This window comes from Pseudorca crassidens, chromosome 13 (genome assembly GCF_039906515.1).
Source record: "Pseudorca crassidens isolate mPseCra1 chromosome 13, mPseCra1.hap1, whole genome shotgun sequence".
In the NCBI taxonomy this organism is placed as follows: Eukaryota; Metazoa; Chordata; class Mammalia; order Artiodactyla; family Delphinidae; genus Pseudorca; species Pseudorca crassidens.
In genome coordinates this window covers 50368162-50389667 of record NC_090308.1, presented here as the reverse complement: position 1 = coordinate 50389667, position 21506 = coordinate 50368162, and the positions used below count along the sequence as shown (strand labels likewise).

General features: G+C 36.2%; 1 protein-coding gene across 1 annotated transcript in view; it reads right to left on the bottom strand.

Moving 5' to 3' along the window:
* Positions 1-829: 829 nt before the first annotated feature.
* The window catches only part of SNX3 (sorting nexin 3), a 50399-nt gene continuing 29722 nt past the window's right edge, over positions 830-21506 (bottom strand). The window contains exons 2-4 of the mRNA XM_067702420.1: positions 11255-11350; positions 2807-2931; positions 830-1587 (exon numbers count right to left, since the gene is read on the bottom strand). Coding sequence (XP_067558521.1) covers positions 1482-1587; positions 2807-2931; positions 11255-11350 — 327 coding nt within the window. The 3' untranslated portion in view covers positions 830-1481. The remainder of the gene's footprint in view (positions 1588-2806; positions 2932-11254; positions 11351-21506) is intronic.

The following is a 21506-nucleotide window of genomic DNA, read 5'->3' as shown; positions in this document are numbered from 1 at the left end:
ACTGTGACATATTTAAGCAACAAAAGATATTACAGAGCAGCTCTGACTTCTTCCTATGATATCCATCTGCTTGGGGGACATCGTAGTTTGGTCAAGGCCTAAGCTGATTTCCTCTCAAACGGACTGACCTGTCTCTACATGAGACACTTCTGGAGTGCAAGGGCAAACTTTCCTTACCTTGGAGTTTAACTCTAGGTCACAACGGGTCCCCCAAGCACCAGATGTTGTGCAGATTCAAATTGGAGACCACATTCTGGCCGTAAAGGTCTGGCCGCAACACAAGTTAGGCAGCAAGGAGTCATGCATTTGCAGGTTTCTTATCAATAATACAAGTCAGCTAGAACACTGCCCTTCTCCCTTGGTTAAAGAGGAGAAAGCGTGCCACTATCCTAAACCTAACTAAAGAGAAAGCATGAACCTGCTAAGAAAACGGTTATTACACCCTTGCTAAGTTTAAACAAGTCACTCAGATGAGCTAGGGAAAAAATTCTTCTGAAAAATAGGGGGCATGCTATTGACTTATCTTAAAAGGCCTTTTGAAAAGAATGACTTGAGATTATAGAGCATTTTCCAAATACACAAAGTGCTTCGTAACAACTCAGTAAGCTTTAAGGAATGCTTTTCCTAGTACATCACTTTTTTTGTTGTGTAAAAGAAAATAGCCCCATTCAAAGGGTAGTAGCATATTCGATATCACCACTGCTTAAAGAGGAATGGAGTTACAGGAATGAGAAAAGTATATAATTAGTAAATAATCCCTCTCAACAAGTGAGTTAAGTAGGACAGTCTTCTGAAGGGAGAAAAGAAAAGCCAGAAGCAACACAATCAGTGCATATCAGAAATGCATTTTTATTTTTATTTGAAAACAACTTAAATTTTTAGACAAATGATTTTAGTATATAAATTTGATTTTGTTTTTATACAGAATATAAAGATTTCCCTCACCGATCTTCCATGTGAAGGGAATTACAAGCCTGAAGGGAGATACTTTCTGCACACAAGTGTGTATCTTACGTGTAGGGTACTGGAAACCAATGTGTAGTGCTTCCACACATAAATTAGGTCAAGTGACACCACGTATTAAAAAGGGGATAAGAGAAAAATTCTATTAATCAGATTCAAGAAGCAAACATGACACAAAAACTGCAGGTAAGACCAAATGAGTAACTTTAGTTAGGACACTGCAAGTTATACTAGAGTAACAGGTTTGTGAAGCCAGAGTGTGTACCACATTAAAACTGCAAGAAAGGGCTATTTCTATAGAAAGGCTGGAATGAGGGATTTTTTTCACGAAAGCAAATTAACTTCTTGTCAACTGCCAAAACAAAACAGAACAAAACTGAGCATATGAGTGTTAGTATACTGAAGGCATATTATACCAGTTTTTGTGCAGCATGCTAAAGTTAGTTAGAACTTCTTCACTGGTGCATATGAATCATTAATAGTCATGGAAAGTTTTTCTTGCCCCTTCTTGCCAAATTTCAGGCATGTCTTATTTTAGATGGAGTATAGCTTTTATCTATAATTTCATCCTGTAAAAACATATGAAGACAACGTTCATTCTGTGCCAGAGGATGACCAGCGACCCTAGGAATAAAAGATACAAATTCAGTCCAGTATTTTATAAAAGTGGTGGAGGGGGACCAAATATACACATTTTAAGGTTAGGAAGCACAAACAACTTAGTAATAATAAGTGTTATTCTGGACTGCCCATAAAGCTATAGTCTATCAACTAACAGTATATTTTCTTTCCTTCAGATCATAAGGGTAATTTAGAAAACATTTAATCACTAGTTTTGCACTACCTCTGGCGTATGTACGCAATTAACTTCTTTACATATTAGTTGGTATATTCGTAAGAAACCTAAGTGAATTTTAATGTTAAAAGTGAAACAATGTCATTGATTCTAAGAATCCATTTTAAAGAAGGAAAAGATATAGGATTATAGTTAGAAATACACTGAAGTTCAATAAAAGCCCCAAAATACTAAGAAATAGGCACAAATGTTCAGGTTTTTTTGTTTTTGTTTTTTGCTTGCTTTTAAACGTTTCCATCAGACTAAACACAAGATCAGACTGAGCAACCAGACTTTATTTCAGAATTTAAAAACATCCAAGCTAGCACTGCCTTCTCCAAAAAGAAAGTATGTTCATAAGAAGACAATGAAGGTTGTGTGCTCTCAGATAACTAAAAGTTAAGGGCTTTGTATAACTTTCCCTCTGTTTACCACTCACAGATCTTCAAATTACTAGATAAAAATTAAAGTATTGCTAATAAATAAGCTCACACAACCGTATTCTCTAGGAGTTGACTTTATTTGGTCAAACTTAAGGCCAGTCTCCTTACATTTTCAGAAGAATATATTTTGCCACAAAAATTTTAAATGTGCACCTTTACACAAGACATGCTGATGATACTTCCATCTGCAATCAAAATGATTGCAAGTGTATTGTAAGTTTTACTGTTCATGCTAGAACATACCTTAAATCAGAAAGAATCCTAAGTAAAACTATTTTTTAAATGCTGTAATTTTAAATGTAATTTGCATAAATTAACCAAGAAAAACAAATACAAAACTTAGGTCAACACAAAGATACTCGTATTACTCAAGTGTGTTAATATTTATCACGATATTCAACTTGTTATATGTTTTCACTTTGTTTAAATGATACAAAAAGTTAGGAAATGACCAAAAAGAAAAAGCACCAGTTTAGTCTGATATCTAAATTAATAAACAGCAGTCACCTAAAGACAGCTCAGAACACTATTCACTCTTAGACCTTGAGGAACAGAAAGCACTTACTTGTTTATAAACTGCTCCAGCCCTTGCTTCCTTTCTTCAATAAAATTGTCATCAAATATTCCATCATCTCCTCTAAAAGGAAGCTGACGCAAAAACGCTTTCCCAGGGAGTGGGGGGACTACAACCTAAAACAAGATAAGGAAAGAAAGTTCTTGAACATGCTGGCTGAGTCGGGAAAATTTAGAGAGCATAACATGAAGACAAAGTATATCTTCACTATGAGAACCATCCCATTGTTAAACTAGTTTAAATATACAGTAAAAGGGAATCAATAAAAATACACTGAAAAATGATTCAATGTTTTGGAGGCAAGATAACCAAAATGCCACAATAGTCCATCAGACCAAAGCTCAATGGCAGGGCCCACAGCTTCATTTTCATTTTTCCTGGACTTATCAAAGCACAAGTATACAAAGCGAATAATCAATACTGAAGTAAGGCTACGATGCCCCTCAGACAGTTCTGATGTCACTTGGGGAAGACAATGCTTTATTACAATGGTAACTAAAGAGATCAAACTCAACTCTCAATTAAATGAAGAAGTAAAATACTAACAATGTTCTTTCTGGCATGGGCAGATAAGAATTCTGTGGTAAATTTCTTCCACCTCATACCATCTGCATATAATCTTTCCCACCTGTGTTTGAGGTGATGACAAAATAATCAACTCTACTTGTTGCCACTCTTCCATTTCCTAGGCTAAGAAGCACATCAACTTTCTCCCAAACCCATTATCTATCTTTCCCCAAAGACCTGTCATTTCTTCCTTCCTACACTAGAGGAACATCCCAAATTTTCCCTGTCAAAGCCTAACTTTCCTCTAGGGACAACTTATGACTGATCTCCCTCTTCTGGGAATTATCTGGAGCTCAAATATTTGTTTGAATTAAATAGCACCTAGCTATTTATTTCACAGGTTAGTTGGGTTCTCTATCTCAGAATTTCTCAACCCTGGCACTATTAACATTTTGAACTAGATAATGTACTGGGGGGAGGGGTTTCTTGTACACCGTAGAATACCTATTCAACAGCATCCCAGGCCTCTACCCACTAGACGCCGCCAGTAGGCACCCCACAGTTGTGACAATAACAATGGTCTCCAGACACTGTCAAATGTCTCCTGGGGAACAAAACTGCCCCTGGTGGAGAACCACCAATCTATCCTATTAATGCTTTCAAATCAAGGACCCTTGTCTCAGGCTTTTTATGGTTATTTTAAGAAAAGCTGGGCATACAACAGAAGCTCAAATATCTGTTAAATGACTAACCACTTAGGTGAATCCTTATCTTATGTTAAAACAGAGAAAAGGTGTGGGCAAACAAGTCAAACAAGGAGAAATATAAATAGTAAACACCAGTAATAAAATCATATATATTCTAAGAGGTAAAACCTAAAACCCTTGATGCAGAGTTTCTATCCTAAAACGATCATTCAACAAGGTAAAAAAGGGAAAGATCATACAACTTCTTACAGATCAGCAAAAAACAAACAGCTAAAAAGAAACACAAAACCAATGCCCAACATAAACTTTGTAATTCCTTCCTAGATCTACTCTCCCCAGATACCCAATGCTTAAGACATCTAAAGATTTGTCTTCATAAGTTTGCTTCAACATTCTTAAATCTCTCCCCTATATTAGCATTTGTCAAGTTGAAGAGTTAAAACCTGCAGGGAACTTACAATTAAAAAACAGGGATCATGTTTTTTAGCTGAACTAGCTGAGCTCCAGCAGAATAGTTTATATGATGGGCAGGAAAAAACATCTGTATCTATAAAGCTATTATAAAAAAAGGAATATAGAACCAGTGTGTTAACAAAATGACCACCATTAATTCAGGGTAGAATTTAGCATGAAATATAAGATTAAAAATTACTAGGTATTATCATCCGTAGAGATACGTTCTTACTAATACTCAAAATACTCATTGAAATGGATGGTAAGGTTGTAGGCAACAGGATTAATCACCTACAAAAATCATGAGTGGTTTGTCCAGCTAAGATCCCAAAGATCTTCAACATCAAATTATTTTTGCTTAAGCAGTCTGAAAAGATCTACTTAGAATTCTTACACCAATTTAAAAGTAATGAGTCTGATGATATGTGTGTGTATGTGGGGCAAGAAGTGGACAGAAGGATATCTGGCCAGCATAATATAGTGAAAGCATACTGAAATAAAAAAAGCTAAAAGATTGAACCATAATGACCAGTAAATACAATAAATTTCATCTACTTTCTAGTCTAGTATAACAGATCTTAATTAAAAGTACTAATATATAAATAAAACAACTTGATTAATTGTTCTTAGCAATACTAATGTATGTACAACTTTCACACAGGTTAAATGCCCAAAATAATTATCTGGTCTAATGTTAAAAGTGAAGTACTGTGTGTCAAAGGACAACATCAAGTGAAAACAATTCACAGAATGGGAGAAGATTTTTGCAAACTGTAAATCTGATGAGGGACTTGTAAGAGGTTTTTTTTGTTTTTTTAGTATATTCTATATACAACTCAATAATAAAAGAAACTCAATAAAATGGGCAAAAGATCTGAAAAAAAATTTCTCCACAGAAGATATGTAAATGGCTGATAAGTACATGAAAAGATGATCAACATGATTAGCCATCAGGAAAATGAAAACCACGAGATACCACTTCACACACGCTAAGAAAGCTATAATAAAGAAATCAGATAATATTAAATGTTGGTGAGGATGTGGAAAAACATGGAACCTTTATACATTGTTGGTGGAAATGTAAAAATGGTATAGCTGTTCTGGAAAAAAAAGTCTGGGAGTTCCTCAAAAGGTTAAACAGAGTTATCATATGGCTGTAAATCCATTCTTAGGTATGTACCCAAGAAATACAAACACATATGTCCATATAAAAACCTGTACATGAATGTTCACAGCAGCATTATTACTATTTTTTAATATTTATTTATTTATTTATTTGACTGCGTGGGTCTTAGTTGCGGCATGCGAGACCTAGTTCCCTGACCAGGGATCGAACCCGGGCCCCCTGCATTGGGAGCAGGGTCTTAACCACTGGACCACCAGGGAAGTCCCATAGCAGCATTATTCTCAATAGTCAAAAAGCAGGAATGACCCAAATGTCTGCCAATGATAAATGGATAAATAAAATGTGGTTTATCCATACAAAAGAATATTTTGGGGAAATAAAAAGAAATGAAGTAGTGATTAACAATACAATAGGATGAACCTAGAAAACACTCTCGGTGAAAGAAGCCAGTGAAAGAAGCCAGACACAAACGACTACATATTCTACGTTTCTATTTATATGAAATGCCCAGAACAGGCAAATCCATAGAGAAAGATTAGTGGTTGTTTAGGGCTGGGTGAGGAGAAATTGGTAGTGATTACTCACGGGTATGGGGTTTCTCTTACGGTGTGATTACAGTGTTCTAAAACTGACTATAGTAATGGTTGCACATTGTTGTGAATATAGTAAGAACCACTGAATTGTACACTTTATTTTATTTTTTTACATCTTTATTGGAGTATAATTGCTTTACAATGGTGTGTTAGTTTCTGCTTTATAACAAAGTGAATCAGTTATACATATACATATGCTCCCATATCTCTTCCTTCTTGCGTCTCCCGCCCTCCCACCATCCCTATCCCACCCCTCCAGGCGGTAACAAAGCACCGAGCTGATCTCCCTGTGCTATGTGGCTGCTTTCCACTAGCTATCTATTTTACGTTTGGTAGTGTATACATGTCCATGCCACTCTCTTGCTTTGTCACAGCTTACCCCTCCCCCTCCCCATATCCTCAAGTCTGTTCTCCAGTAGGTCTGTGTCTCCACTCCTGTCTTACCCCTAGGTTCTTCATGACATTTTTTTCCTTAAATTCCATATATATGTATTAGCATATGGTATTTGTCTTTCTCTTTCTGACTTACTTCACTCTGTATGACAGACTCTAGGTCCATCCATCTCATTACAAATAACTCAGTTTCGTTTCTTTTTATGGCTGAGTAATATTCCATTGTATACATGTGCCACATCTTCCCTATCCATTCATCCGATGATGGACACCTAAGTTGTTTCCATCTCTGGGCTATTGTAAATAGAGCTGCAATAAACATTTTGGTACATGACTCTTTCTGAGTTATGGTTTTCTCAGGGTATATGCCCAGTAGTGGGATTGCTGGGTCATATGGTAGCTCTATTCGTAGTTTTCCAAGGAACCTCCATACTGTTCTCCATAGTGGCTGCACCAATTCACATTCCCACCAGCAGTGCAAGAGTGTTCCCTTTTCTCCACACCCTCCCCAGCATTTATTGTTTCTAGATTTTTTGATGATGGCCATTCTGACTGGTGTGAGATGATATCTCATTGTAGTTTTGATTTGCCTCTCTCTGATGATTAACAATGTTGAGCATTCCTTCATGTGTTTGTTGGCAGTCTGTATATCTTCTTTGAAGAAATGTCTATTTAGGTCTTCTGCCCATTTTTGGATTGGGTTGTTTGTTTTTTTGTTACTGAGCTGCATGAGCTGCTTATAAATTCTGGAGATTAATCCTTTGTCGGTTGCTTCATTTGCAAATATTTTCTCCCATTCTGAGGGTTGTCTTTTGGTCTTGTTTATGGTTTCCTTTGCTGTGCAAAAGCTTTGAAGTTTCTTTAGGTCCCATTTGTTTATTTTTGTTTTTATTTCCATTTTTCTAGGAGGTGGGTCAAAAAGGATCTTGCTGTGATTTATGTCATCGAGTGTTCTGCCTATGTTTTCCTCTAAGAGTTTTATAGTGTCTGGCCTTACATTTAGGTCTTTAATCCATTTTGAGCTTATTTTTGTGTATGGTGTTAGGGAGTGATCTAATCTCATACTTTTACATGTAGCTGTCCAGTTTTCCCAGCACCACTTATTGAAGAGGCTGTCCTTTCTCCACTGTACATTCCTGCCTCCTTTATCAAAGATAAGGTGACCACATGTGCGTGGGTTTATCTCTGGGCTTTCTATCCTGTTCCATTGATCTATGTGTCTGTTTTTGTGCCAGTACCATACTGTCTTGATTACTGTAGCTTTGTAGTATAGTCTGAAGTCAGGGAGCCTGATTCCTCCAGCTCCGTTTTTCATTCTCAAGATTGCTTTGGCTATTCGTGGTCTTTTGTGTTTCCATACAAATTGTGAAATTTTTTGTTCTAGTTCTGTGAAAAATGCCAGTGGCAGTTTGACAGGGATTGCATTGAATCTGTAGATTGCTTTGGGTAGTAGAGTCATTTTCACAATGTTGATTCTTCCAATCCAAGAACATGGTATATCTCTCCATCTATTTGTATCATCTTTAATTTCTTTCATCAGTGTCTTATAATTTTCTGCATACAGGCCTTTTGTCTCCTTAGGTAGGTTTATTTAGAGATATTTTATTCTTTTTGTTGCAATGGTAAATGGGAGTGTTTTCTTGATTTCACTTTCAGATTTTTCATCATTAGAGTATAGGAATGCCAGAGATTTCTGTGCATTAATTTTGTATCCTGCTACTTTACCAAAGTGGGGTTTATTGCAGGAATGCAAGGATTCGTCAATATACGCAAATCAATCAAGGTGATACACCATATTAACAAATGGAAGGAGAAAAACCATATGATCATCTCAACAGACGCAGAGAAAGCTTTCGACAAAATTCAACACCCATTTATGATAAAAACCCTGCAGAAAGTAGGCATAGAGGGAACTTTCCTCAACATAATAAAGGCCATATATGACAAACCCACAGGCAACATCGTCCTCAATGGTGAAAAACTGAAAGCATTTCCACTAAGATCAGGAACAAGACAAGGTTGCCCACTCTCACCACTCTTATTCAACATAGTTTTGGAAGTTTTAGCCACAGCAATCAGAGAAGAAAAGGAAATAAAAGGAATCCAAATCGGAAAAGAAGAAGTAAAGCTGTCACCGTTTGCAGATGACATGATACTATACATAGAGAATCCTAAAGATGCTACCAGAAAACTACTAGAGCTAATGAATTGTACATTTTAAATTGGTGAATTGTATGGCATGTGAATTATGTCAATAAAGCTGTCATAAAAAAGTGATGTATACATTCATGAAATGCGTATTAAACACTCCAGTGTGCCAGGTGCTATGTTAAGCAAAGCCACAAGCCTATCAAGACACTTCTTCCCATAATCAGACAGAAAAAGACAAATACTGTATGATCTAACTTATATGTGGAATCTAAAAGAGCTGAACTCACAGAAACAGAGAGTAGTAGATGGGTTGAGGGGTGAGGGAAATGAGGAGACATTGGTCAAACGGTACAACCTTTCAGTTAAAAGATGAGTAGGTTCTGGGATCTAATGTATAGCATGGTAACTATAGTTAACAGGATTGTATTGTACTCTTAAAAGCTGCTAAGAGAAACATTGAATGTTTCAAGAGATACTGAATGTTACCACCACTAACAACAAAGCAACAAAAACAAAAACCCCTATGTGAAGTGACAGATGTATTAACTAATTTTATTATGGTAATCATTTCACAATATATACATATATCAAATCATTGTGTTATATAACTTAATGTTATTTGTCAATTCTATCTCAATAAAGGTGGGGGAAAAAAAGACACTTTTCCCTATGGTCATAAAAAATTTCTTCTTTGTTACCCAAAACTCTCCTAACTTGTTTTGTACATTTAGATCTTCAAACCATCTGTAATTTATATACAGTGAGTTATAAATCTTTATTCCCAAATAGCCAAATGTTTCAACCCCATTTACTGAATATAAATTCCTTTCTGCATAAACTGACAATGTTATTTTTGTTATGAACTAAATTTCCAGTAAACATGTGGTCAGCTTCTAAATTTTCTGACATTCTGCTAATCTATTTGTCCATACCTAAAGCAATACTACATTGTTTTAATTACTATAGTCTTAACATATGCTCTGATGTCTGCAGGTGCTAAATTATTGGTAAAAATAACTTTTGGCTATTCTTGAGCTTTCTCTGATTCTAAAGCTCTATATAAATCTGCAGGTTTATAAAGAACTCCAATAAGATTTGTATTAGAATTTTACAAATTTATAAATAAGTTAGGAGATACTGCCTTATTTCTGTCAGGTCTACTGCTAAAATCCCACCTCTAAGAGAGGCCTTCCCTTGACTGTCCTATATGACAGCTCTCTTGGCACTCCCTATTTCCCTTAATTTTGATTTTTAGAGCATATTACCATCTAACATATTATATATCTTACCATCTTTTTCTGGTCTCCCTTCACCACCACCCCAACTTACCCAATAAAGTGCCATAAAAGTAGGGACCCTTCATTTGTTCACAGTTCTGTCTGCAACTGACAGAACACACAGAATGAGCTCTCAAATGTTTATAGAGTAAATGAATCTTCAAAAGTGAATATTCCAAACCAGGAATGTAATATTTCTGTTTATTATGGTCTTCTTTTGATCTTTCAATGAAGTTTTAAAGTTTTCTTTACATGGGTCTTATATTTCCAGTTTTATCTGTAAGTATTTTATACTTGGATATTCTTTGGAGTAAAACTGTTTTTCCATTTTTGATGGAATGCTATGATTTGTATATGTTGCTCTAGTATCCAGCCACATTTTTCTGGTTAAGGACGTTTTCCTTCCTTTTCTATCTTAGTACGCTTCAGAAGCGAGAACGAGTTAGCCTTAACCTACTTCAGGGCTCCTACCATACCCACTTCTTATCCTACTACACTTGAGTCACAAGATAACTTTTTGCTATTCTGAGTGTACTTTTCATGACTCCATGCCATATATGTCATTCTGATGTAGGGCTGAAATAAGAGACATTAGAATGAGACCTTGTTCTCTCTATGTTGCAGCCAAAGCCACCAAATTTCTTCTAAGAGAAGACAATTATTATCAGGATATATGACAGTGTTCTAAAACTGCAGGTAGCAACCCAACAGTAGATCATGGCCATCATTTAAAAAGCTAATCTGAGGAATATCAGTACCTGTCACACAGAGTAAGGTAAGTACTGGTTTATGAAACTTCTGTTATATGTAAATGTGTGATGATAAAAAAAAAAAGTATAGCGTCAGTAAAAAAAAAAAAGAAAATGGAAATACACTGATATAGGAGATGTACTGAAGAAGAGAAATTTAGCAAGGGGAAGAGAGGAAGGTGGGACAGGAAGATCATGGAAAGGAAGGAAGCAATAGCAAGAAAGTTCTAAGAAGAGTTATCTAAGTGTGAGTCAGCACAGGCCTCAACTGGGCCACTGAAGTAGACATGAGAAGGAAGAGTTCTAAGGAAAAACTGCACACTTCCCCCATCTCCTATGAAGTAAAATGAAATTGAACTATTTGAAAAAAAAAAAAGAAATGTTTTATTTTACTCACTTTATTCAAGATCATTCTCCTGAGAAGTCTTAAACGTTAAAATTTGGAATGTTTTGTTTTACAGTCACATTACAAATAATTCTTACCTTACTCTCTCTTTCTAATTCACTTCGCAGCCATTCAAAGTCACTGTATCTTCTTCTAACGGTAGATTCCTTCAGCTTGAAAATAGGCAGATTTGTCTGAAACAAACAGAAAATCACTCCTAAGTTGAAGCATGTTATAGGGACTTCAAAAAAGTGGGGGGTTGGGGGAGGACCTGTTTGTCAAATTGATAATATGGCAAGCCTAGTTATGTTAATATAAGAAAATCATAAAGTTAAGATGACATTTTACCTTTAAATGTAAAAAAGTACATTTTTTACATGGCTGTTAAAAAGTATGTTATTTATACTAGAATACAACTTTTAAAATGCACGTTTGTACATATGCTTTTGGATGTCATTCTGCCTGACGTCAGTTACATAAATATAGGTCAGTTTTTCTATTTCAGTAAGCTGTAAAAATGTACAGTTTAGTATACAACGCTCATAGGGGAAACAGACCTTAACTACTTTGAAATGAAATACAAAATATTTTGTTATTACGACTAAATTAGATGTTTCATAGTGAAAGAAAAGAATACAGAATTATTCTTAATAGTCTTCTTAAAAATGCGAGAAAACAGCAGGGAAAGAGAGCAATGCACTCTTACCACCAATAGGAAATTAGGAGTCATACACATAAGGTCTATCTATCCAGAGCTTACAGGCTGAGGGCAAGTTTAAGAACTGAAAACATAATGCCCAGTACCTTTAGGTTACATCGGAATGGAAGACTATTCTTGAAAGAACGCAAAGACTACTTCGGTCAAATTCTAAACTTAAAGTAATAAGAAAGATTTCTATTATCGTTTACTGATCCTAAAGAGAAAATACACTACCAAATGCAATTTAAAATGGTTTACGACTGAGGGCTATTAGCAGAAGCTGTATACCACTACAATTTTATAATCAAGAATAGATTTTAAAATGCATATAATATCACAAAGTTGGTAGGGACAGAAATGACCTAACACAATTAATGCCATACCATACTGAAAATGCTATTTAATACTATATACTCTCAGATTATATTTTGTCCTTTATTCAGTCTTTGCACTTGTAGAATGACAAACTGTTTTAAAGCTGAAAAGAAAAAGTGTCACCAGAAGGAAAGACTGGCTTCTTACAGGGACATCATCATCATGTAAAATTCACCCCTAAGAAACTTCCAATCATTTGTTAAACTTAATGCCACCAGTAAGTGTCATTCAGCAAAAGAAAAGCTTTTTATTCAGGACCTTAAACCCATTTTGCAGTGGTTTCAATTTTTTCCAACGTGTATTAACTTCTCTATGTAGTATACCTTATAGCTTGGAATCTTCTACAGATGCTATTGGGCATAACACTGTATAGGTTTCAAGCATGAAACCAAATCTCACAAGAGGTTTAAAAGCACTTGAATTTTCTTTCCCAGGTAACCACAACATTTGTTCATTGTATTAATGACTAAGAGCAAAATTGCACCTAACAAGACTCTTATTATACTAAAAGTCAAGCTTATATTTAGAGATGCTGGCTTGCTGTACAGAGGGGTATTCTCACTCCCCACAGGGAATAAAATTAGGTCCCCTGGAGAGCAGGATGATAATTCCCAGAAAGAAAGCACTGGATTATTTCTCTCTAATTTCACCCATTGGCTTTTTAACCAAGTTCACCCTTCCGCATTAAAATATTAAGTCTTTGTAAGTGTCTAAAGATAGAAAGGCCTTTACAGAATTGAGTGTTTTCTGCAGGTGAGACTTTACATTTTGAATTCCCTCCTCTCAAATTACTTTACAAAAGGGATTAGCTGCTCTCTTTATTCAATATGTTAAGATCAAGCTTGTGAAAAGAGTTCCCTAAGAATTTTCATACTTATGGGTACGGAAGTCTATAAAGTTAATCTCTGAAACAACATATCAAGCTTACAGGTACAATGTTGAGGGAAGAATGCCAATTCAGCTCATTTTACCTCCATTTTCCCTTTTGAACTTTTGACACAAGCGTGATTATATCTGATTCACTTTAATAGACAGGTAGTGGGAGGGAGAAAAAGTCCATTCCTTTCTATGATTAGCTAAGAGTTTGATAGATTATATATTAAAAAAAGATCATGGTTAGCTTAAGAAAATTTCATGGTTTTCTCAGCTGGTTATAATTTCTCTTTATATGAGGACTGCTTTAGAGTTTTTTGTGGTTTTTTTTAACATCTTTATTGGACTATAATTGCTTTACAATGGTGTGTTAGTTTCTGCTGTATAACAAAGTGAATCAGCTACACATATACATACATCCCCATATCCCCTCTTATGTCTCCCTCCCGCCCTCCCTATCCCACCCCTCTAGGTGGACACAAAGCACCGAGCTGATCTCCCTGTGCTATGCAGCTGCTTCCCACTATCTATCTATTTTACATTTGGTAGTGTATATATGTCCAGGCCACTCTCTCACTTCATCCCAGCTTCCCCTTCCCCTTCCCCGTATCCTCAAGTCCATTCTCTATGTCTGCGTCTTTATTCCTGTCCTACCACTACATTCTTTAGAACCTTTTTTTTTTTTTTTAAGATTCCATATATATGTGTTAGCATACGGTATTTGTTTTTCTCTTTCTGACTTACTCCACTCTCTATGTCAGTCTCTAGGTCCATCCACCTCACTACAAAAAACTCAATTTCGTTTCTTTTTATGGCTGAGTAATATTCCATTGTATATATGTGCCACATCTTCTTTATCCATTCATCTGTTGATGGACACTTAGGTTGCTTCCATGTCCTGGCTATTGTAAAAAGCTGCAATGAACATTGTGGTACATGACACTTTCTGAATTATGGTTTTCTCAGGGTATATGCCCAGTAGTGGGATTGCTGGGTCATATGGTAGTTCTATTTTTAGTTTTTTGAGGAACCTCCATACTGTTCTCCATAGTGGCTGTATCAATTTACATTCCTACCAAGAGTGCAAGAGTGTTCCCTTTTTTCCACACCCTCTCCAGCATTTATTCTTTGTAGATTTTTTGATGATGGCCATTCTGACCGGTGTGAGGTGATATCTCATTGTGGTTTCGATTTGCATTTCTCTAATGATTAGTGATGTTGAGCATCCTTTCGTGTATTTGTTTATAGAGTTTCGATAAAGTCACATCAAGTAATTCTTAGTATTATTTGCCCATTATTTTTAGAGTGGTTAAGTGTGCCTGTTAACTTCTCCCTGATCATCACAAGGACTTGCAATTCAACTTGATCAAAATACAAATGAAAGATGCTGAGGTTTTTTGTTTAAGCCACTGGACTATCCCTGTTGATTACAAACTCTCATGATTGGTCACTTTCAACTTATTTAACCCTTATAAGATATTCTATTTTGGTTTTCTAAAGAGAAAAGAGTAAGGATAATTTGTTTCCCCTACAGTTTTGGGAGGATGCAACTATTACTACAGTTTAAGAGCATCTATAAAAGGGCACAGTGCTAGATAAGATGAGTAATATAACAATTAGTAAGATGCAGTCCCGGCACTTATGAAGCTTATAATATGTTAGGTTATAAGATAAGCATATAAAAAGTTAAATTTACATGGTTAAAAATACCATACATCATAAACAAAAAGTTGAAAGACCACAAAAAACTGTAGACAAATATATGCAATAAAAAATAAAGAAATAATTTCATGAAAATGTAAAGAACTTAAAAACTAATGAAAGATAAAGATGAATAACCTGACAAACAGAACAGGCAGAACACACAAAAACTATGTCAATAATGTTCAACTTCACTCACACAAGAAATGCCAGTCAAAACAGTAAGATCCCATTTTCATTTGTCAGACAAGCAGGTATTAAATTTTAATACACAATGATGGTGAAGATAGATAGGCATCTAAAAAACTTGCTGATAATAGTGAAAACTGGTACAACCTTTTAAGGAGGGTGTTTTGGTGATATCTATCACTCTTTTAAATGCATTTATCTTTTTTTCTTAGTTTAATTAAAAATTTTTTTTCAATTTATTTATTTATTTTTGGCTGCGTTGGGTCTTTGTTGCTGCACGTGGGCTTTCTCTAGTTGCGTCGAGCAGAGGCTACTCTTTGTTGTGGTGTGTGGGCTTCTCATCGCAGTGGCTTCTCCTGTGGAGCACGGGCTCTAGGCGCGCAGGCTTCAGTAGTTGTGCCACGCGGGCTCAGTAGTTGTGGCGCACGGGCTTAGTTGCTCCACGGCATGTGGGATCTTCCCAAACCAGGGCTCGAACCCGTGTCCCCTGCATTGGCAGGCGGATTCTCAACTACTGCGCCACCAGGTAAGTCCCAATGCATTTATCTTTTTTTTTTGCGGTACGCGGGCCTCTCACTGTTGTGGCCTCTCCCGTTGCGGAGCACAAGTTCCGGATGCGCAGGGTCAGTGGCCATGGCTCACGGGCCCAGCCGCTCCGCGGCATGTGGGATCTTCCCGGACCGGGCACGAACCCATGTCCCCTGCATCGGCAGGCGGACTCTCAACCACTGTGCCACCAGGGAAGCCCGCATTTATCTTTTGAGCCAACAATTCCACCAGGAATTAATCCTACAAATATTTCCACATATGCAGAAAGGTATCAGTGCATAGAAATTTACTTTAGCATTGTTTATATAATAGCAAAAAACAAAAAATCACAACACACACACAAAAACCCAGAAAACTAAAAATCTTATTAAACTGTTACAAACATAAAATGAATTATTATACAGCTTTTAGAAAATATAACTCAGCCATAGACTGATCAGGAAGCCTGCCTGAGACGTGTAAAGTATAAGAAGTTTCAGAACAGTATCTATCTACAGTATGATACCATTTGTATAAAGAAAAAGGAAAAAGCATAAGGGAACTGACGATTGGTTTGGTCAGTATTCCTTTAACACACGGAGTCAGCCATACTTCAGGAAGACAGTTGAGAATGGTGAAAACAGTGTGAACTACATGCAGAGAAGAAAGTATATTTAGGAAGTAATTCTTGTATATTCTAAACCATAGGAGATGATGGGAATTAAAACTGAAAAGCCTGAATGTCTGGCTAAGGTATCTCCTGTGAGCACCAGCAGTTAACAAACATCTCTGAACAGGAAAATATCTTTAAATAAAAAAAGTATAACAGAGAAGTTACTATGAATTCAACAGATTAGCTACATGTACTACCAAGGGGCAGCATGAAAACAGATGGTTCTATTCTCACCACACACAGAAGCATTTTTTTGGTGGTAATTATGTATGATTCTGGATATTAACTAGACTTATTGTGGTGATCATTTCACAATGTATACAAATATCAAATCATTATGTTGTATACCTGAAACTAATATAATGTTATATGTCAGTTATTCCTAAAAAAAGAAAAAGGTTGGTTCTAGCTAGTTTTAAGTTTTATCTGCTTGAAGAATATGGAAAAGAGACAGACAACTGAGGCAAATTATAGCAAAAATTCTTTAAAGGTATTTTTTTTGGATATCATTTAAAATGCTTTTGACTTATCCAGAGACAAATAAAGTGCTGAATTCTGAAACTAAACATAAATCAGACTTAACTATGGTTAACTTGAGATGACTAAAACTTCTGAAACTTAAAAGGCAAGATTTAGTATCTTCTCATCCTTACATTCATATTTTCCTCCTAATTTCAAGAAAAGTTGCTCTAGGGACTTCCCTGGTGGTCCAGTGGGTAAGACTCTGTGCTCCCAATGCAGGGGACCCAGGTTTGATCCCTGGTAGGGGAACTAGATCCTGCATGCATGCTGCAACTAAGAGTTCACATGCCGCAACTAAGAAGTCTGCATGCCGCAACTAAGAGCCCGCATGCTGCAGCGAAGATCCCATGTGCCACAACTAAGACCTGGAGCAGCCCAAATAAATAAATAAATAAATAAAAAGAAAACAAAGAAAAGCTGCTCTAGTTGCTCAAGCTGAGCATAAACTAGAAACCACTGTTTTCCTCTAGCTATGGTTCATTTTACCTAACAGGTAAAAGTGTCAAACTCAGCCATTTGTATGAAATAACAATATTTGAGGAACAGTGACCAGAAACAGGCAAGATCAGAGACAAGCAAAACTAAAGTCCATCATTAGGCAGGAACCATAAACTAAGACAGCCGTCAGCTATTTGTGTAGGTATGTGTTATCAGTAAATGCTGAAGGTAAGCTTAAGTAACCTTGGCCTATTTTAGACTTCTCAGTTTCACTCATGGAGTTATGAACGTTCTGCAAAGCAAAGACAGAGGCTCCTATAAATATTTACATCAACTATTGTCATACATATAAGAAACTGCAAATTAACCATAATTTAAAGCTATGTCAGGGCTATGGCCCAAACTAACACTTAAAAAGCAGAGAATTATAATCATCTGCCCCTCAAAAAGTTAAGTTGGTTGCCTGGAATCCATAAAGTCTATAAAAACTATTTTATTCCACATTTAAATATGCTTTTAGTAATCATTATAAGCCAAATACTAGTTAAATGTCACCACTACTTAATAACATTTTTTTTGAAAACTATAAAATAGGTTACCTATATTAACAAGGGAGGCAAAAGCTGAGAATACAACACGAGTGATCAGATGTGGCACTGAAAGGACCTTTTAAAGTCATATCTAAATATAGAACACAATATTAAAAAGTCAGAGCTAAAAAAGTCAATCCAAAATCTCTACTCCGTATCCTATTCCTACTACTGAAGTCAAAGAAGTCTTCTTCAACCTGGTTATGCTTCAGAATTACCTGAGTAGTTTAAAAAAACTTCTTAAATGAAGAATAACACAAATAGAGAAAAGTGCACAAATACATTGAGGGTACAGCTCAATAAGTTTTCCGGTGGTAGTAATCTGGGTAGTCCTAAAACAAAACAAAACAAAACATGGGGCGTCCCTGGGGGCGTAGTGGTTAAGAATCTGCCTGCCAATGCAGGGGACATGGGTTCGAGCCCTGCTCCGGGAAGATCCCACATGCCGTGGAGCAACTAAGCCCGTGCGCCACAACTACTGAGCCTCTGCTCTAAAGCCTGTGAGCCACAACTACTGAGCCCATGTGCCACAACTACTGAAGCCTGCGCTCCTCAACAACAGAAGCCACCTCAATGAGAAGCCTGCGCACTGCAACAAAGAGTAGGCCCCGCTCGCCGCAACTAGAGAAAGCCCACATGCAGCAATGAAAATCCAATGCAGCAAAAAATAAATAAATAAATTTATTTAAAAAAAAAAGAATCAAGCACTGCCTCATTATTCCTCTTTTTTTTTAACGTTTAAAGTTTTTACTGATTTGACACAAAACGAAGATAACATAAAATTCTTTACAAGATTCACACTGGTAACAAATTGGTTAAGGAATGTCAGTTCAGAGTATTTAAGCTCAATACTGCACAAAGAAAATTCAAAATGCCCATAAATATGACAATTCATAAAATGAAAGAAACCTGATGGAGACTTCCCTAAATTTGACAAGCCCCATAATCTACATGGCATTACAAATAATGATATATGACACTATTTTTTTCCTAAATTATCATTAGTAAAGAACAAAATTTTATTCTCCATGCTGGAGGAAGGAATATAATTTTTTAAAATTTTTTCTATGTAAAATATTATAAAATTGCTGTCATATGTAGAAGTGATCAACGAGTATACAGCAGCAAAAACCTCAAAAAAATATAGAATGGTGTTAGGCAGTTAGTAAAAGTATGTTAATTTCTGAATTTTGTGATGTCAGTAATATTCTGCAATTTTCTTTTTTAATTGAAGTATAGTGGATTTTCAATATTATATTAGTTTCAGGTATACAACAGAGTGGCTCAAAATTTTTATAGATTATACTCCATTTGTATTATAAAATATTGGCTATATTCCCTGTGCTGTACAATATATCCTTGTAGTTTATTTATATATGCCTTGTTATCTCTTTAGTCTCCTTCAATCTAGAGCAATCCTCCTGCCCTTTTGCCATTTAAGACATTGGCAGTTTTAAAGAATGCAGGCCAGATATGTGAGATACATTATACACTTGAGTTTGTCCTTTTCCTTATGACCAGTTTCATGTCGTTCATTTTTGTCAGGAATGTCCTTACAGAAGGAATGCTGAAGCTTTCTCAGTGCCCGACATCAGAAAGCACGTGATGTCAGCTTGTCCTATTATTGGATCACTTGGTTAAGGTGAGGTCAGCTAGATTTCTCCCATGTAAAGATTTCTCCCATGTAAAGTTACCTGTTTTCCTCTTTATAGTGAGGTTTTTTTTATTCTTGCACTTACCCTTCATAATAAAATTTAGTGCCATTTGGAATTTACCCAGCTAAATTTAAAACTTATAGAACTGGCAGAGCACAGAATGAATTCTTCTCGGAGAATTCACATTTTTAGGTGAAATTACTTGCCTGACTTTAACCATTAAGAGAGAGACTGGCTTACTGCAGGAAAGCCCTACTCTCTGCCAGATACAGTGTGAACACGCAGATGTGTAAGGACATTATGTTCACAATTTGTTGATTCAGAAAAATTAAGAAGACTTATAGTCTACTTGGCTAGAATGAAGCCATGGATATTTGTTACTTGTCCTATGCAAAATTCAGGGCAATTCTCAAGCTTCTGTGTAGCTTATGAAAAGGTGATGGACTGATCACTATATAAGAAACCTGGGGCATTCAGAAAACTAGAAAAGAACAAGACTAACAGCTTGAAGAGAACTATTCAATATTATTTTATTGCTCTTTATTTTTCCTAATAATATACCAGAAACAAAACTGCAAAGGGATGAAATGTTATGAGAGATGCCTATATGCCTGATACTCTTAAAAGGCTATTTATATAAAAGAGAAACCAGTCATTTCCCACAAGGTATAACTAATCACATAGGGTAAAATCATCAGGAATCCAAACAGACATTATATACTAAAGAACAGATTTTGAAACCATGGTATAGAGCTCTAAAACAAGTGCTCCCTTCATGTCCAAGCAGAGGAAATGGCCACATTATTGGTCTCCAAAAAGCTAGGTCTTACACACTTACACAGGCTGACCTATTAAAGTCAGCAGCTCACAGATACCCTATATGTAACCTGATTATCACTGATAGCCAAGCAGAAAACCAAGCCTCAAAACGTGGTCACCTGAATATAGCTTAACAATAGATATTAGAAAAATGTTTACTAGGTGTTTCTAGTATTTCTTCAGATAGTGTCATGTGTACATTTGAAAAAAGAGACTGGCAAAGACATCAAAAGTATACCCAATAGACCATACTCTATTCAACCAATCCTAAGAGATGTAAATGGATGCCTCACTACAGTTCTCATTAAAAGGTTGTATTTCTCCAAATATCTACATCTAGAGATAAAGGATAAGCTGAGAAGTGCTTAAGCTATTACCTCGCCCTTCAGTACTTTTGATACTTGTTTTACCCAAACTGGAACAGCATGAATAACTGGAGATATGGTTTATAACCTAGATGAACTCTAAATATGGCTTGGGAGAAGTCATTGAAGTGAAGAATAAGCTTTTAGTCTGGAGAACCTTTGAAATGTAGATTGTCATTAAGCCAAGGTATTTAGTTTAGTTTCTTTCTTTCTTTTTTTAAAAAAATAAGGACGTGGCCTTCCTGTGATACAATTTCCCGTTATTTTAAAAGAAGTATCCTTTATGGTATAATTTCTGAGACAGTAGAGAAGAAATTATCTAGACTGGTTTAATGCATAAACCAAGTAATTCCAAATACTTTTCCTACTTTGTTCATATTCTTCATTTGTGAATGGCAACAAGATTCATTTGTGAGCTCATGCAAGGTTCTCAATGAACAGCCTTTAATGGAATTGTGCAGTAATAATTCTACTGTAAAGGAAAATTTGTTCTTAATAGTTCATGAACACTTACATAATCCTACAGGCTTCTGCTGAAAGAATACCGCCTATTAACAGGGTAACCTTTTTTGAACAATTTTTGAAGTGCAAAACTACTTTCTATCTCTTTCCAACGTGCCTAATTGTAAGAATTGCCTCAAGAGGTTTTATTTTTTTTTAATTTATTTTATTTATTTTTGGCCGCGTTGGGTCTTCATTGCTGCACGCGGGCTTTCTCTAGTTGCGGCGAGCGGGAGCTACTCTGTGTTGCGGCTCGCAGGCTTCTCATTGCGGTGGCTTCTCTTGTTGCGGAGCGTGGGCTCTAGGGCACGCGGGCTTCAGTAGTTGTGGCACATGGGCTCAGTAGTTGTGGCTTGTGGGCTCTAGAGCGCAGGCTCAGTAGTTGTGGCTCACGGGCTTAGTTGCTCTGCAGCATGTGGGA